The 17,679-nt window shown below is 44.9% G+C and overlaps 1 protein-coding gene and 1 long non-coding RNA gene across 2 annotated transcripts; both read left to right on the top strand.

The window, feature by feature from the left end:
• The first annotated feature begins 1,079 nt into the window (after positions 1–1,079).
• NAA20 (N-alpha-acetyltransferase 20, NatB catalytic subunit) lies at positions 1,080–4,396 on the top strand. Its single transcript, XM_072341796.1, has 6 exons — positions 1,080–1,205; positions 1,284–1,308; positions 1,391–1,481; positions 1,933–2,068; positions 3,017–3,162; positions 4,065–4,396. Exons 1-6 carry the CDS (start codon positions 1,153–1,155, stop codon positions 4,148–4,150), a joined length of 537 nt encoding a protein of 178 aa, XP_072197897.1. The 5' UTR covers positions 1,080–1,152; the 3' UTR covers positions 4,151–4,396.
• A 2,415-nt stretch (positions 4,397–6,811) lies between these two features.
• On the top strand, positions 6,812–10,299 carry LOC140255167 (uncharacterized). The gene is made up of 3 exons (XR_011904413.1): positions 6,812–7,621; positions 8,197–8,296; positions 9,493–10,299. It is a non-coding gene; the product is annotated as an uncharacterized lncRNA (long non-coding RNA).
• Positions 10,300–17,679: the final 7,380 nt, after the last annotated feature.

Here is a 17,679-nt window from a genome sequence, read left to right as displayed (position 1 = left end):
CAGGAATTCGAAACCTTGGAAAAGTGGTGTCTGTCCTTGATTGTTGCTGATGTTTGCATCAAAATATACAAACACGTAAGATTGTTTCTGACCATTTTGAATTGAAATGCTTCATATGAACGATGGTACGAAAAATTGTCGTGCCTATATTAGAATTGCATTTGCTATAACTATTTATGTTGGCCTTTAAATGACTACAGTAAGAATGTATCCGCAGAGAATGCAGTGTTAAAATACCTTGATTTCATGTACAAAATAATTTGGGATGAGGACAGGATGTACCTTAACAGCAGAAACGATTTTAAGAGTTAACTGCTAGTATTGTATGAGGTGGGCTGTCGTTGTGAGACGTGAAGGAAAACAGGACTCTGAATAAGTGGCACATTTCTGTTCTCGGTCTTACAGCCTTAACCTTAATGCTGGCTATTCACTGCCAAGGCCTACAAGTTTAGTTTGGACAGCAGCTGAACTACAGCTTTCCTTCAGACATCAGTATGAAAAGTGTGAAGAGCAGGAATACGCAGAAATGTTTGTAACTCATTTCTGTAGAAATGGGATATTCTGCATTCCAAGTGCATCTGTCGTTTCCTGTCCTGTCCCTGAGCAGTGCTGGGTAGGGGCTGTATGGTTTTATTGCCTTGCTGCCACCGGGTTTCGGGTCCAGAGTAAAGTGACCCCGGGTCTCTGCTCAGCTGCTGCCATTGCAGCCCTCGGTCTCTCGGTACGTGATGTGTGCGAAGCCACCGGACAGCGGTGTACCAACTGCTGCACAGTGTTGGCGCTCACAGGCGAGTATCGCGGCAGCTTTGCTTTTCTTCCGGCGGCAGTGGCCGTGGCGGTGAGGGTACGGCTGAGGGCGGGGTCTGTCGCGACGTGCCGGCACGGGGTCGCTGCATCTCCCCGGTTCCTGTAAGGGCTGGCAGCGCTGCGCGCCAAGCCCCGCACCGACTCGGTGCCGGTTCCGCATCGCCTGGCGGAGCGCCCCCGGCTCCCGCTGCGATCGGCTCCTCTCCCGGTCCGGCCGGGCAGGCGGAGCGCACATCCCGGGCCGCGGCCGCCGAGCGGGGCACGCGCCGGCACCGCCTCTCCGCGCCGGAAGCCGCCTCGCGCCGCCAGCACTTCCGGGGCAGCGCCGGCAGCAGCGCCGCCGCCATGACCTCGCTCCGCGCCTTCAGCTGCGACGACCTGTTCCGCTTCAACAACATGTGAGCACGGCCCGCCTGGCGCCGCGCGGTCCGTCGGGGCGGTCCGGGCTGGCGCTGAGCCTTGCTTTCTCCCCGCAGCAACCTGGACCCGCTGACGGAGACCGTATCCTTCCGTGCCGCCGGCCCCGGGGGAGGCCTCGGGGGGCGCCGCCCGTGTCGCTGTGCTCCTTAACCGAGGGCCGCAGTACGGCATCCCCTTTTATCTGCAGTACCTGGCGCACTGGCCCGAGTACTTCATCGTGGCAGAGGCTCCGGGCGGGGAGCTCATGGGTTACAGTGAGTGGGGGGGGGAGGTTGTGGTTGTGGTGGTTGTGATGGTGGTGGTTGTGGTGAGGGGGGTGGGGGTGGCGGCCGCGCGGGGAAACAGGCGGTTCCGGCGGGAGCCTGGGGCTGCGCTTCGGGATGGGCCGTGCCGGTGCTGCCGGTGCTGCCGGTGCTGCCGGTGGCGGTGCCGGTGGTGCCGCCGGGAGTCGCGAGGCTGGGGGCCGTACCGACAGAACTCCGTATCCGGACAGAGGCGCGGCCTTGGAGGCGCTCGGTTGTCTGTTAGTGAGGCTGTGCGACCCACAGTTGTACCGAGCTGCTGAATGGTCAGAGATAACGTCGGTACGGCTGGTTCAGCCGCGGCCGTTGCAGCTGTGTATTATTGCCTCGCTGTTCCGTAAAGCTGTTTAGCTGCAGCGCGCTCTCCCAGAGGTGCTGCTCTGCTGATACTCTGTGTTTGCAGTAATGGGTAAAGCTGAAGGCTCTGTGGCCAGAGAAGAGTGGCACGGGCACGTCACTGCGCTCTCTGTTGCACCGGAATTTCGGCGGCTGGGGTTGGCTGCCAAACTGATGGAGCTACTGGAAGAAATTTCAGAGAAGTGAATATTTTCCTCTTTCCAAATGCATCTGTTTGAACATTCTGCCTGTCAGTTCCTGCCCTTGCTGTAGGCATGCGATTTACAGACCCAGAATCTTCCATTAACTGCTGTCCCGAGCGACAGATTTCCTTTAGTGAGAGAAACAGAATTATGGTTGTTCCTTGGTGCTTAAAATATTTTGATTTCTATGAAAACTAACTTCCCAGCACGAATAGCAAGTAGCAAAGACGCTGTATAAAAGGTCCTTAATAGGAAGGGAGCTTCATAAAACATCACCTGTTTCCCACAGAACCCCAGCGTGCTCATTCACCGATCACAGACTCTTTGTGGTCCCCTCAGGCGCAGGACTGCGCAGACGTGCTGCAGATATTACCTTTGCTTACTTTCTGTCTCATGCAGGGTTACTGTCGAAAACTTTCTTGATCATCAGATAAGCCTGCAGGGTACATGCCAATAGGGGCAACCCCACTGTGCCTGGTGCAATGCAAAAATAGTGCAAACCTTTGTGAATCTTGCCTCCTGAGGATAAGAGCTATTTTCTGTGAGGCAACTGAATGCAGAGACTGGTTTTTGTTTCTTGTTTTCCTTGTGCTTTCTAAGTAGCCAGTCCATAAGTTAATGCAACTTAAATGCATCTGAAGCATAGTGTTAAAAAGAAAAAAGAATGCTTTATGGAAATAAAGCTTGTGTAGGTATTTAGTTTCTCCTGTTCTCCCTGTTAATGATTCTGATGTCACTGGTGGCTGTGGAAGGTCAGTCATTGCACTATCACGATTATTTCAGATTTGTTCCTTGTTAAAGGAGCATGTCTGTTATTGTTGTGAAGAATGTCTGATGAGTGCACCACCACATCAGACTCTTTCTTGGTCTGAATACAGGCTATCAGTTCTTAATTGTCATTTGTTCACCTGCTCGTCCTTACCGTATTTTATTTATTTCTTTTCAAAGAAAAGGTGGATTTTTCGTTGATCTCTTTGTGAGAGTATCAAATCAGGTTGCAGTAAATATGTATAAGCAACTAGGCTACAGTGTATACCGGACCGTGTTAGAGTACTACTCTGCCAGCAATGGAGAGCCAGATGAAGATGCTTATGGTAAGTGCTTGTTCTGCCTCAAGTTGAATGGAAAGGTTCTGATGCTGAGCATTCCAAGAGTTGTTTGCTTGGTGTGTTTTGGTTTTTTAGTGTGAAAAAATGTAGTTGGTTGTTGTTGAATGGAAATTTATTTACTCCTGTAGATAGTTTTTTTTCTTGCTGAGGTTTACATTGCTTTAATGTCGCAGTTCACACATCTTATAGCATTTGTGGCAAATTAAATTCGAGACAGTTAACAAGTGTGAAGATCCCTTATTCCATAGGTGAGATTAAATAACGTAATTACTTACCTCATTCTTCTTTTTAAAGTATGCTCCTGCAAAGCGTCCGGGCCTATCCCTAATGCTATTAGGGAGAATAATAGCCCGCTTTTTTATGTCTCCCTCTCCCCCTTGGTAACAGGGACCTGAAATGTTATTTTCGCAGATGTCCTGACTAAAACATGACAGAAGTTAACAGACAATAGTGACAGATTTTTTTTTCCATTCAAAGGGTAAAGGACGTGACCATTTCAAATATATTGTTGGTACCCTGTTAACAAAACTGAAGCAACTGTTGTTAGCTATTTTTGGATCTTTTTTTTCCATTAAGTATCTTCCACAAAAGCTTTTGTGGGCATGGTGTTTATTTTTTCATTTGAGATAGAATCATAGAATGTCCTCAGTTGAAAGAGACCAATGAAGAATCCTGTGAAATGCAAGGACCGTGGACAGACACCTACCATTGCTGCAGATACTTTAAGTCATGTTTTTGTCTGCTTAGTCTGATGTTTGGGTTTTGTGCAGTGCTACATTTCAGTTGCTAACATAGATACTGATCTTACTGTAATGGCAAATTCACTCAGTGTCGCTTTGTGCTGTGACTCGTGTTATAGTTAATTTTTTTGTTTTCCTTTACCACAGATATGAGAAAAGCTCTTTCGAGGGATACAGAGAAGAAATCAATTATACCTCTGCCCCATCCTGTGAGACCGGAAGACATTGAGTAACTGAAAGCTGTGATTCTCAGACTACATACAAAGAGTATCAGGTTGTTTCTCTGCCAGCCCATCGAGGACTTATGGATGAGAAATCTTAGGCTTTATCTTTTTTTATATGAAACACCGAAAAAGAATTAAAATGAGACGCCTACGTATACTGCTTCTATCGATAAGAGCTAAATACTTTTGCATTCATTCTTATGATTTTCCTTTCAAGCACAGGAAATGCAGACTATTAAATGAAGTAACCCCGGATGTGGTTTTCCTTTTTTCCCAAACACCAACTGTCAGAAGGCAGCACTAATAAAGCTCCCAAAATGCCCGTATTCATGGCAAACAAAAGTCACAGAACGGCTTGGGTACAAGGGACGTCTAAGATGATCTCATAACAGCACCGTGCTACAGGCAGGGGCACCCCTGGGCCAGGTTGCTCACAGCCCATCCGGCCTGGCCGTGAGCGCTGCCGGGCAGAGGGGCGTTCCTGACCTTCCTGGTTAAGCTGTTCCGGTGTCTCACCGCCCTCACAATGAAGGGTTAGTTCCTGATGTCCGACTCCACCTTCTTTCAGTACAAAACCACTTCCCGTCATCCTGTTGCTACCTGCACTTACAAGTCCCTCCCCCGCTTCCCTGCAGGCCCTGCTCAAGTACTGCCAGGTGGCTGATGAGGTTTCACTGGAGCCGACCGCAGCCCGCACAGCGCCGGCCGTTCCGACCCGGCCTTGAAGGAAACATTCCGAGTCGCGCAAGCGTAGAAACGGGTAGAAAATGGCGCATGCGGAATGATGGTCCACAATTCGCACATGCGTATTCACGTGCGGAAACCGGAGCATGCGTACTGCCGTTCCAAAAACAGCGCATGCAAACGAAAGACCGTTCCGGAACACGCGCAAGATGATTGACGTTGAGGAATTGGCGAACGAGTAGTACGGTTCCGGAATAGAAGCGTGCGTAGCGCCATTCCGGAATGGGCGAAGGCGTAGAGCCGCTCCGGAACAGGCAAGAAAACTGGCGCATGCGTACTGCCTGTGACAAATCGGCGCATGCGTAGTGCCGTTCCAAAATTAACGCGAAAACTGGTGCCTGCGTACTGTCGTTCCAGAATTGGTGCATGCGTAGTGAGGCTCGGGAACACGCGCATGAATAATGCCGTTCCAACATTGGCGCAAAAACAAGCGCCTGCGTATTGCCGTTACTGAATAGGCGCATGCGTAGCGCAGCTCCGGAAAGCGCGCATGCGTATTGCCTTTCCGGATTTGGCACGAAAACAAGGGCCTGCGTAGCGCCGTTTACGACTTGGCGCATGCGTGATAAGGCTCCGTAACTCGAGCATGCGTATTGCTGTTCCGGAACAGGCGCATGCGTACTGTGGCTATGGAACACGCGCATGCGTAGTGCAATACCGGAACTGGCGCGAAAACTCTCGTTAGCGTATAGCCGTTAATTAATGGGCAAATGAGGAGCGAAACTTCAATAGCAACACAGTGTCACCCCAACATCATCACACCGTAACAACTGGCACTGCTTGCCGGAACCGACGCTATTGCGCATGAACAAAACGGCGACCTCCTCATGCCGCGTTAAACCCCACAATGCACCTCGCAGGAAATGACGCTACTGCGCATGACCAAAATGGCGATCTTTTACCATGGCGGGATACCCCACAATTCACTGCGCCGGAAAAGACGCTACTGCGCATGTCCAAAATGGCGACTTTCTTTTTCGGTGGGATATCCCACAATGCACCGCGTCGGAAAAGACGTTACTGCGCATGTCCAAAATGACGACCTCCAATTTTGGCGGGATATCCCACAATGCACCGCGGCGGGAGGGACGCTACTGCGCATGTCCAAAATGGCGGCGGAGAAGCGCTACTGCGAATGTCCAAAATGGCGTCCTCCAATTTTGGCGGGATATCCCACAATGCACCGCGGCGGAAGGGACGCTACTGCGCATGTCCAAAATGGCGGCGAAAACAGCGCTATTGCGCATGTCCAAAATGGCGTCCTCCAATTTTGGCGGGATATCCCACAATGCACCGCGGCGGAAGGTTCGCTACTGCGCATGTCCAAAATGGCGGCGGAGAAGCGCTACTGTGCATGTCCAAAATGGCGTCCTCCAATTTTGGCGGGATATCCCACAATGCACCGCGGCGGAAGGGACGCTACTGCGCATGTCCAAAATGGCGGCGGAGAAGCGCTACTGCGCGTGTCCAAAATGGCGTCCTCCAATTTTGGCGGGATATCCCACAATGCACCGCGGCGGAAGGGACGCTACTGCGCATGTTCAAAATGGCGTCGGAGATGCGCTACTGCGCATGTCCAAAATGGCGTCCTCCAATTTTGGCGGGATATCCCACAATGCACCGCGGCAGAAGGGACGCTACTGCGCATGTCCAAAATGGCGGCGGAGAAGCGTTACTGCGCATGTCCAAAATGGCGTCCTCCATTTTTGGCGGGATATCCCACAATGCACCGCGGCGGAAGGGACGCTACTGCGCATGTCCAAAACGGCGGCGGAAAAGCGCTACTGCGCATGTCCAAAATTGCGGCGGAAAAGCGCTACTGCGCATGTCCAAAATGGCGACCTCCTATTTTAGCGGCGTTCTCTCCCGCCTTTGGCGCGCCCCGCGGTTTCTCGTTCGTTCTCCCTCAGCCGGTCCCCGCGGGAGCAGACAAGGAGCCTCCATCGGCGGAGCGGTTTGTGCGTGGGATCAGGGCAGCCCGTCAGCCGGACGGAGCCGTCCTACGCGGGGTAGAAGCGCAGCGATCGTCGCTGCCCCCGGCCGGGTGAGCTCCCGGGTCCGGTTGGTTCCGGCTGGGGTAGAAAAGCTGCCGGCAGTTCCTGCCCGGGGAACAACAGTCGGAGCGTGGAACAGCGTTTGGACGCAGGGAAAAGTCCGGGAGCGTCGCAGCAGGAGCTGCAGGTTGTTGCCTCGTTGCTGTTCTCAGCCATGGCAACGATAACGGTGTGTTCGTGCTGCTGTTCCCATCTATTGCTTATGGCCAGGTACCGTGTATTGCAGTCAGTGCTATCAAAGCGCTTGAAAGAAGGCCTGCAGCTCTGACTCAGTGCAGTGTGAAGCCGGCAGTGTGTGTGACTATGAAATAGATGGTCGTCTATTGTTGGTTTACTTATGATATATAAAATTGCTGCTAATGTCCCCCTATAGCCCCCCATCATCCCATTGCCCCCTATAGCCCTCCATTGCTTAGGAGTGTGGGGGTGAGCCATGGAGTGGGGTGAGTGATCCCTTCCTTGTGGGGTGGGGTGAGTGTTCCCTTCCTTGTGGGGTGGGGTGAGTGTTCCCTTCCTTATGGGGTGAGCCATGGAGTGGGGTGAGTGATCCTTTCCTTATTTTAAGGCTGTGTTTTTCTCTTTTTAGTGGATCCTGACCCCATTTCAGGGCTGGCAGCGGCAGGAGCAGCATCTGTACCTGATTGCTTCCTTGGGAGTGTGGGCTGTTTGTCTCTGGAATGAGGTGAGTGATTCCTTTATTTTGGGGCTGGGAGCTCTGTTTTTCTCAGGGGGTTGTGACCATATTTAAGGGGTGCCACCTGCAAGGGACACATATCTCCTTGCAGACTGTTTTCTGTGGGGTGAGCCCCGCTCCTCGGGAAGGGGTGAGTGATTCCTGCCTTATTGCAGGGCTGTGATCTGCCCCTGTTGGGGCTCATAGCTGCATTGGAAGGCTGGCAGCCATGAGGGCAGTATCTCTCCTTGGGGACTGCTTCCTTTGGAGTGTGGGGTGAGCTCTGGGCCTTGGATTGGGGTGAGGGGTTCTTTATGTCAGGGCTGTGCTGCCCTCATTTCTGGGGCAGCCTGACCACATTGCAGTGTCAGCAGCTGTAAGGGTGGTGTTTCTCCCTGGAGTTTGCCTCCTGCGGGCTGTGGGTGAGTGTTTGTCTTTGGGATGGGGTGAATGTTTTCTGCTTTGTTTCAGGGCTGTGAGCTCTGCCATTTTTAGGTATCCCGACCACTGCAGTGCCTGCTTGTGCAAAAGGTGCTGCCCTGCACATGTGGGTAGTGCCTTCATTGCTGTATTGTGTCCAACAGGTGCCAGCAGAGCCCTGAGAGATGTGCAGCTCCTGATGAGAACAGCGAGGAACAGAAACCTGCATTGCCTGGAATGGCCCTGAACCAGCTTTGCTGACCGGTAACTCTCAGCCCAGCAGATAAGAGCAGCACACACTGACTGTGTTGGATCTGTTCCATACTGAGACCCAAGATAATGTTCCAGAGCTCATTTCTGCACTTCAGTGCTTAATTCTTATTGCAGTGCCCTTCTTGCTGCCCCCAAATGCAGCCATTGCCTCTTGCCCCCCAAGTGCTGCCATCTCTCTCTGCCCCCCAAGTACAGCCTGTGTGTCGTGCCCCATAAGTGCCGCCATCACATTCTGCCCCCCAAGTTCGTTTCTGTTCCCCCATGGCTCCATTCAGTTCTTTATTGCTGCTGTTGCTCCTCCGTTGCAGTTCTGCGTTGTGTCCACAAGGCGGCGCTGTTGTAGCTCCCATTGCTGTTAATAGGGCTGCAATGCAAAGGGAGATTCAGACTGCTGCTATTAATGTCCTCTATGGTCACTATGGGGTTTAATGGGCGCTATGGGGTTTTATGGGATCATTTGGGGCCTTTATGGGGTCTCTATGGGGTTTAATGGGGCCTTTGGGGCCTTAGGGTGTCCGATGGGGTTTAATGTGGTCTTATGGGATCCCTATGGGGGTTTAATAAGGGCCTATGGGATGTTATGGGGTCCTTATGGGGCTTAATGGGATCTTCTGGGATATTTATGGGCCATGATGTGTGTGTGTGTGTGTGTGTGTATGTGTGTGTGTGTGTGTATGTGTGTGTGTGTGTGTGTGTGCATATACCCCATAAGACCTCACTGGCCCCCATAGAGACCCCATAGGCCCCATTTGAACCCCATAGGACCCCATAGAGACCCCATAAGACCCCATAGGCCTCCATTAAACCCCATAGAGACCTGATGTGAGATGTGTGTCTGTGTGTGTCTGTGTGTGTCTGTGTGTGTCTGTGTGTGTCTGTGTGTGTCTGTGTGTGTCTGTGTGTGTCTGTGTGTGTCTGTGTGTGTCTGTGTGTGTCTGTGTGTCTGTCTGTATAATGGCCCTATATCCCATAGCTGGATGGCGTTTTGTCCCTATGCTGTTCCTGTTGTGTGTTGGTGCCTTTATCAGCCATCCCTGCCTTATACCCCATATCCATCCTGTTGTTCCTATTGCAGTGCTGATGCCTTTATTAACCATCCCTTATACCCCATATCCATCCTGTTGTTCCTATTGCAGTGCTGATGCCTTTATTTAATCCCCCCTGCTTTCCATCCTCACATGCTGCAGGTTGGATTCCTCCACTGAGTCCAGATTGTTGCCGCTCCGCATCCATGTGTGTCAGCTCAGCATCTGTGTGCACAATGAAACACCAGTCACCGATTGGCTGCAGGATCATCCCATTGGCTGCTGGACCCCATTGTGCACCACTGACCCCACTGTGTGCTGTAGGATCATCCCATGGGCTGCTGGACCCCACTGTGTGGTGTAGGATCATCCCATGGGCTGCAGGACCCCATTGTGTGCTGTAGGATCATCCCATTGGGTGTAGGATCATCCCATGGGCTGCTGGACCCCATTGTTTGCATTCTGCCACCAGGTGACCCGGCGATGTGAAGTTGTTCTCACTGTCTCATGACACCGTGGGAAATAACTTCAAGTTATGACTGGGGGCCTGAGGAAGAAGGCCAGGAGGTCCCAAGGGTCAGGCTGTGATCATTAGAATAGAAGTCTAAGAGGTCTCCCAGGGGCACAGACGAATCCAAGGCTCTGCAAAACTAAGATCTCAACTAAGTGTGGGCAGCTTGGGGATAAATACCTTAGAAAATGGAATGGATTGGAGACCATCCAGCTTCTGCCTTGGGAGACTTAACACTTCCTAGGTTAAGCTAGCCTTGAATTGAACCAAAAGTAATAAAAAGTTCCTCAATCATCTGTTGTTCTGGGCTTTTCTGTTATGGTGTTTTCTAAGACTGCTTGTATTTCTTTTTGCTCTGTACGGAGATACTTGAGCCAGTGGTATGGGAATAAAAGCGACAGGATGGGTTTGGCAATTAAACAACTAAAAAGTTTCAATAAAGATCTACAAAAACGTGAGGATTCTCAGTAAAATATCTTTCCTTCTGGAAAAGTCAAGGAAATCATGAAACCATAAGGAAGAAGAAAGAAGTTCTGTAACACACTGCGTGTGTGTACATCTGCGTGTGTGTACATCTGCGTGTGTGTACATCTGCGTGTGTGTACATCTGCGTGTGTGTACATCTGCGTGTGTGTACATCTGCGTGTGTGTACATCTGCGTGTATATCTGTGTGTGTGTATATCTGTGTGTGTGTATATCTGCGTGTGTGTGTATATCTCTGTGTGTGTATGTCATTGTGTGTGAATGTCTGTGTGCGTGTATCTGTGCGTGTGTGTGTCTGCGTGAGTGTGTGTCTGCGTGAGTGTGTATCTGCGTGAGTGTGTATCTGCGTGAGTGTGTATCTGCGTGAGTGTGTATCTGCGTGAGTGTGTATCTGCGTGAGTGTGTATCTGCGTGAGTGTGTATCTGCGTGAGTGTGTATCTGCGTGTGTATCTGCGTGAGTGTGTATCTGCGTGTGTTTCTATCTGCGTGTGTTTCTATCTGCGTGAGTTTATATCTGCGTGAGTTTATATCTGCGTGTGCTTATATCTGCGTGTGCTTATATCTGCGTGTGCTTATATCTGCGTGTGCTTATATCTGCATGTATATCTGTGTGTGTGTATATCTGTGCGTGTATATATCTGTGTTTCTATATATCTGTGTATGTATCTGTGTGTGCATGTCTCTGTGTGTGTATCTGTGTGTGTATATCTGTGTTTGTATCTGTGTCTATATATCTCTGTGTGTATTTCTGTGTTTGAATATATCTGTGTGTGTATGTCTGTGTGTGTATATCTGTGTCTACATATATCTGTGAGTGTATATCTCTGTGTGTGTATATCTGTGGGTATATATCTGTGTCTGTATCTGTGCGTATATAACTGTGTGTTTATATCTGTGTTTGTATATATCTCTGTGTGTATCAGTGTGTGTATGTCTGTATGTGTATAAATCTGTGTGTGTATATCTGTGTCTGTATATATCTTTGTGTGTATATCTGTGTGTGTATATCTGTGTTAATATATATCAGTGTGTGCATGTCTGTGTGTGTATATATCTGTCTGTATATATCTGTGTGTGTGTATATCTGTGTTTGAATATCTATGTATTTATCTCTGTGTGTATCTGTGTGTGTTTATCTGTGTGTCTGTATTTGTGTGTGTGTATATCTGTGTGTCTATATCTGTGTGTGTGTATATATGTGTGTGTGTATATATCTGTGTGTGCATATATCTGTGTGTGTATCTGTGTTTGTATATCTGTGTTTGTATCAGTGTGTTTGTATCTGTGTGTGTATATCTGTGTGAGTATATTTGTGTTTATATCTGTGTGTGTATATAACAGTGTGTGTATATATCTGTGTATGTATTTCTGTGTGTGTGTATCTGTGTGTATGTCTGTGTGTATGTATATCTGTGTATGTATGTCTTTGGGTATATATCTGTGTGTGTGAATATCTGTGTTTCTGTCTGTGCCTGTATATCTGTGTGTGTATATCTGTGTTTGTATATATCTCTGTGTGTATCAGTGTGTGTATGTCTGTGTGTTTATATATGTGTGTCTATATATCTGTGTGTGTTTATCTGTGCCTGTATATTTTTGTGCCTGTATATATCTGTACCTGTATATATCTGTTTGTGTGTATATCTGTGTGTATATATCTGTGTGTGTGTATATCTGCGTGTGTATGTCTGTGTGTGTATATCTGTTTGTGTATATCTGTGTGTGTGTGTATATCTGTGTGTGCATATATATCTGTGTGTGTATATATCTGTTTGTGTGTATATCTCTTTGTGTATGTCTGTGTGTGATTATATCTGTGATTATATCTGTGTGTGTGTATATCTGTGTTTGTATCTGTGTGTATATATTTCTGTGTGTATATATGTGTTTTTATATATCTGTGTGAGTGTATATCTTTGCGTGTATATCTTTGTGTGTATCTGTGTGTGTGTACATCTGTTTGTGTATGTCTGTGTGTGTATGTCTGTGTGTGTATATCTGTGTGTGTGTATATCTGTGTTTGTATCTGTGTGTATATATTTCTGTGTGTATATATGTGTTTGTATCTGTGTGTGTATATCTGTGTGTATATATCTGTGTGAGTATATCTGTGTGAGTATATTTGAGGTTGTATCTGTGTGTGTATATATCCGAGTTTGTACATATCTGTGTGTATATATCTGTGTGTGTATATCTGTGTCTGTATATATCTTTGTGTGTATATCTGTGTCTGTATATCTTTTTATATATGTGTTTGTATATATCTCTGTGTGTATTAGTGTGTATGTCTGTGTGTGTATATATATCTCTGTGTGTATATATCTGTGTCTGTATATTTGTGCCTGTATATATCTGTCTGTATTTCTGTGTGTCTGTATTTCTGTGTGTGTATATCCATGATTGTATATATCTCTGTGTGTATCTGTGTGTGTATATCTTTGTGTGTCTATATCTGTGTGAGTATATCTGTGTGAGTATATTTGAGGTTGTATCTGTGTGTGTGTATGTGTGTGTGTATCTGTGTGTGTCTATATCTGTGAGTGTATATATGTGTGTGTATATCTGATAAGGAAAATGGTAAAATCCTCAGCCAATATGCTACTCATTTATCCCCTGTACAGCCCCGAACCATGACCCATGTAGGGGTGTTAGACTTTGTGAAATCATAAACAGTAGAGTAAGACAAAAATAGTGCTGACATTGTTATTTAGTAGTTAATAAGTTGGTGATCATGAGACAGATGGAATGGACTGGTCTAGCTTGGATAGCTCGGATGAAAGAAGACCATGAGACAGGTGGAATGGACTGATCAAGACCGGATAGCTTAGATGAAAGAAGAATAACACGCGAAGCATGAAAACCGGCGCGAACCAGATCCTAAGATGGGAAACAGCATCGAGAAGAAGAACTGATGATCTATTAATAATTAGTCTTAAGAATGGATAAATAAGTGATGTAATGTTTTTCTGATCATATAAATATAGGACCTTCGTATAGCTTGAATGTCATTCACTAGGAGTGACCCGAGCTCTGTATGTCTGTTGTACTGAGCTTGTTAATAAAATCAACACTAGAGTACCCACGAGTTTGAGTCTCTCCCTGGTGTCCCTGTCCGCAACAATATCTGTGTCAGTATATATATGTGTGTGTGTATATAATTGTGTGTATAAATCTGTGTGTGTGTATATCTGTGTGTGTCTGTATCTCTGTGTGTATATCTCTCTGTGTGTGTATATCTGTGTGTATACCTGTGTGTGTATGTCTGTGTGTGTATATATCTGTATGTGTACATATCTGTGTGTGTATATCTGTGTTTGTATCTGTGTGTATATATCTGTGTCTGTATATATCTGTGTGTATATATCTTTGTGTGTATATCTGTGTGTGTATATATCTCTGTGTATTAGTGTGTGTATGTCTGTGTGTGTATATATCTGTCTGTAAATATCTGTGTGTGTGTATATCTGTGTTTGTATATCAATGTTTGTATTTATCTCTGTGTGTATATTTCTGTGTCTATATCTGTGTGTGTGTATTTATGTGTGTGTGTATATCTGCATGTGTATATATCTGTGTGTCTATGTCTATGTGTGTATATCTGTGTGTGTATATCTCTGTGTGTATATCTGTGTTTGTATCTGTGTCTATATACCTCTGCGTGTATTTCTGTGTTTGAATATATCTTTGTGTGTATCAGTGTGTGTGTATGTCTTTGTGTGTATATATCTGTGTCTGTATATATCTGTGTGTGTATATCTGTGTGTGTAAATATCTGTATGTGTACATATCTGTGTGTGTATATCTGTGTTTGTATCTGTGTGTTTGTATCGGTGTGTTTGTATCTGTGTGTGTATATCTGTGTGAGTATATTTGTGTTTATATCTGTGTGTGTATATAACAGTGTGTGTATATATCCGTGTATGTATTTCTGTGTGTGTGTATATCTGTGTGTGTGTGTATCTGTGTGTAAGTCTGTCTGTGTGTTTACCTGTGTATGTATGTCTTTGGGTATATATCTGTGTGCGTGAATATCTGTGTTTCTATCTGTGCGTGTATATCTGTGTGTGTATATATATGTGTGTGTGTATATCTGTGTGTGTATATATCTGTGTTTGTATATCTGTGTGTGTATATCTGTGTGTGTATATCTGTGTGTGTATATCTGATTGTGTATATCTGATTGTGTATATCTGTTTGTAAATATCTGTGTGTGTATATCTGTGTGTGTATATATCTGTGTGTGTATATATCTGTGTGTGTATATATCTGTGTGCGTATATCTGTGTGCGTATATCTGTGTGCGTATATATCTGTGTGCGTATATAACTGTGTGCGTATATCTGTGTGTGTTTATCTCTGTGTGTGTATATCTGTGTGTGTATATCTGTGTGTGTATATCTGTGTGTGTGTATCTGTGTGTGTGTATCTCTGTGTGTATATCTGTGCGTGTATATCCGTGTGTGTATATATCTGTGTGTGTATATGTGTGTGTGTTTATATATCTGTTTTTATATATCTGTGTGTGTATATCTGTGTGTGTGTATATCTGTGTCTGTATATCTGTTTGTGTATAACTGTGAGTGTATATCTGTGTGTGTATATCTGTGTGTGTATATATCTGTTTTTGTATATCTATGTGTGTACATCTGTGTGTATATATCTGTGTCTGTATATCTGTGTGTGTATATATCTGTGTGTGTATATCTGAGTCTGTATATCTGTGTGTGTATGTCTGTGTGTGTATATCTGTGTGTGTATATATCTGTGTGTGTATATATCTGTGTGTGTATGCCTGTGTATGTCTGTGTGTGTGTATGTCTGTGTGTGTATATCTGTTTGTATCTATCTGTGTGTGTATATATCTGTGTGTGTATATAAATGTGTGTATATAAATGTGTGTATATAAATGTGTGTATATCTGTGTGTGTATATCTGTGTGTGTATATATCTGTGTGTGTATGTCTGTGTGTATATCTGTGCGTGTGTATATCTGTGCGCGTGTATATCTGTGCGCGTGTATATCTGTGCGCGTGTATATCTGTGCGCGTGTATATCTGTGCGCGTGTATATCTCTGTGCGTTTATATCTGTGTGTATCTTTGTGTATATCTGTGCGTGTATATATCTGTCTGTGTGTATATCTGTGCGTGTATAGTTGTCTGTATATATCTGTGTGTGTATCTGTGTGTGTGTATAGTAATACACCCCTCACACCGCATACTCATCCTGTTGTTCCTATTGCAGTGCTGATGCCTTTATTAATCCGCCCTGCACGTTGGATTCCTCCACTGATTCCAGATTGTCGCCGCTCCGCATCCATGTGTGTCAGCTCAGCATCTGTGTGCACAATGAAACACCAGTCACCGATTGGCTGCAGCATCATCTTATTGCCTGCAGGACCCCATTGTGTGCGGTAGGATCATCCCGTGCCTGCAGGACCCCATTGTGTGCGGTAGGATCATCTATCTCCATCATCATCACCTCCATCATAATAATAATGGCCAATTGCTAATTAATAATGCTCCGTCAAATACTAATTCCGCTTTAGAGCTAGTAAAGTTCCAGTGCTAATAATAAGACTCCATTGCTAATTAGTATCCATTGCCAATAAATGAAACTCCATTGCTAATAAGTAAGAGTCTATTTCCAATAAATAAGAATCCACTGCTAATTAGACTCCTTAGCTAATTACTATGACACCATTACCAATAAATAAGACTCCACTGCCAATAAATAAGACTCCATTGCAAAGGAAGACTATATTGCTAATAAATAAGACTCCATTGCTAATAACTAAGACTGCATTGACAATAATTAAGATTCACTTCCTAATAAATAAGTCTCCATTGGTAATAATGAGATTCCATTGTGAATAAGTAAGGCTCCACTGCCAATTAATGAATATCCATTGCCAAGAAATTGAACTCCATTGCTAATAAATAGAACTCCAAGGCCAATAAATAAGACTCCATTGCTAATTAATAAGACTCCATTGCCAACAATTTAGACTCCTTTGACAACAATTAAGACTCCATTCCTCATTAGACTCCGCTGCCAATAAATAAGACTGCATTGCTTATAATTAAGACTCCATTGCTGATAAATAAGAGTTCATTGCTAATATGTAAGTCTGCATTGCAAATAAATAAGATTCCATTCCTAATAAATAAGACTCGTTTGCTAATACATAAGACTCCATTGTTAATAATTAAGACTCATTTGCTAATAAATTAAGAGGCTATTGCCAATAAATAAGACTCCACTGCTAATAAATAGGACTCCACTGCTAATAAATAAGACTCCACTGCTAATAAATAAGACTCCACTGCTAATAAATAAGACTCCATTGCTAAGTAGAAAGACTCCATAGCTAATAAAGAAAACTCCATTGCCAATAAATAGACTTTATTGCCAAGAAATAAGACTCCATTGCCAATAATAACACTATATTGCCAATGAAAAAGACTACATTGTGAATAATTAAGACACCATTCCCAATAATTAAGACCCTATTACCAATTAATAAGACTCCATTGGCAATAAATAAGACTCCTTTGGTAATATATAAGACTCCATTGCTAATTAGACTCCATTGCTAATAAATAAGAATCCATTGCATATAAATAAGTCTCCATTGCCAATGAATAAGACTCCATTGCTAATAAAGAAGTATCCATTGCCTATAAATGAGACTCAATTACCAGTAAATAAGAGTCCATTGTTAATAAATAAGATTCCATTGCCAATTATTAAGACTATATTGCTAATAAATAATACTCCATTGCTAATTATACTCCTTTGTTACTAAGATTCCATTGCTAATTAATAATGCTGCGTAGCTAATAATAAGACTCCACTGCCCATAAATATAACTCCATATTCAATAAATAAGACTCCATATCCAGTAAATAAGACAACATTTCTAATAAATAAGACAACATTTCTAATAAATAAGACAACATTTCTAATAAATAAGACTCCTTTGCTAATTAGAATCCATTGCCAATAAATAACACTTCACTGCTAATAAATAAGACTCCACTGCCAATGTCTGAGACTCCATTGCTAATACGTAAGACTCCATTGCCAATAAATAAGACTCCATAGCCAATAATTAAGACTCCATTGCCAATAAATAAGACTCCATTGCCAATAAATAAGACTCCATTGCCAATAATTAAGACTCCATTGCCAATAATTAAGACTCCATTGCCAATAATTAAGACTCCATTGCCAATAAATAAGACTCCATTGCCAATAATGATACTATATTGCCAATTAATAAGAATCCATTGCTAATAAATAACACTCCATTCCTAATAATTAAGACACCATTGCCAATAATTAAGACTCC

This window comes from Excalfactoria chinensis, chromosome 7, assembly GCF_039878825.1.
Source record: "Excalfactoria chinensis isolate bCotChi1 chromosome 7, bCotChi1.hap2, whole genome shotgun sequence".
Lineage (NCBI taxonomy): Eukaryota > Metazoa > Chordata > Aves > Galliformes > Phasianidae > Excalfactoria > Excalfactoria chinensis.
This window is presented reverse-complemented; position numbering and strand designations above follow the sequence as displayed.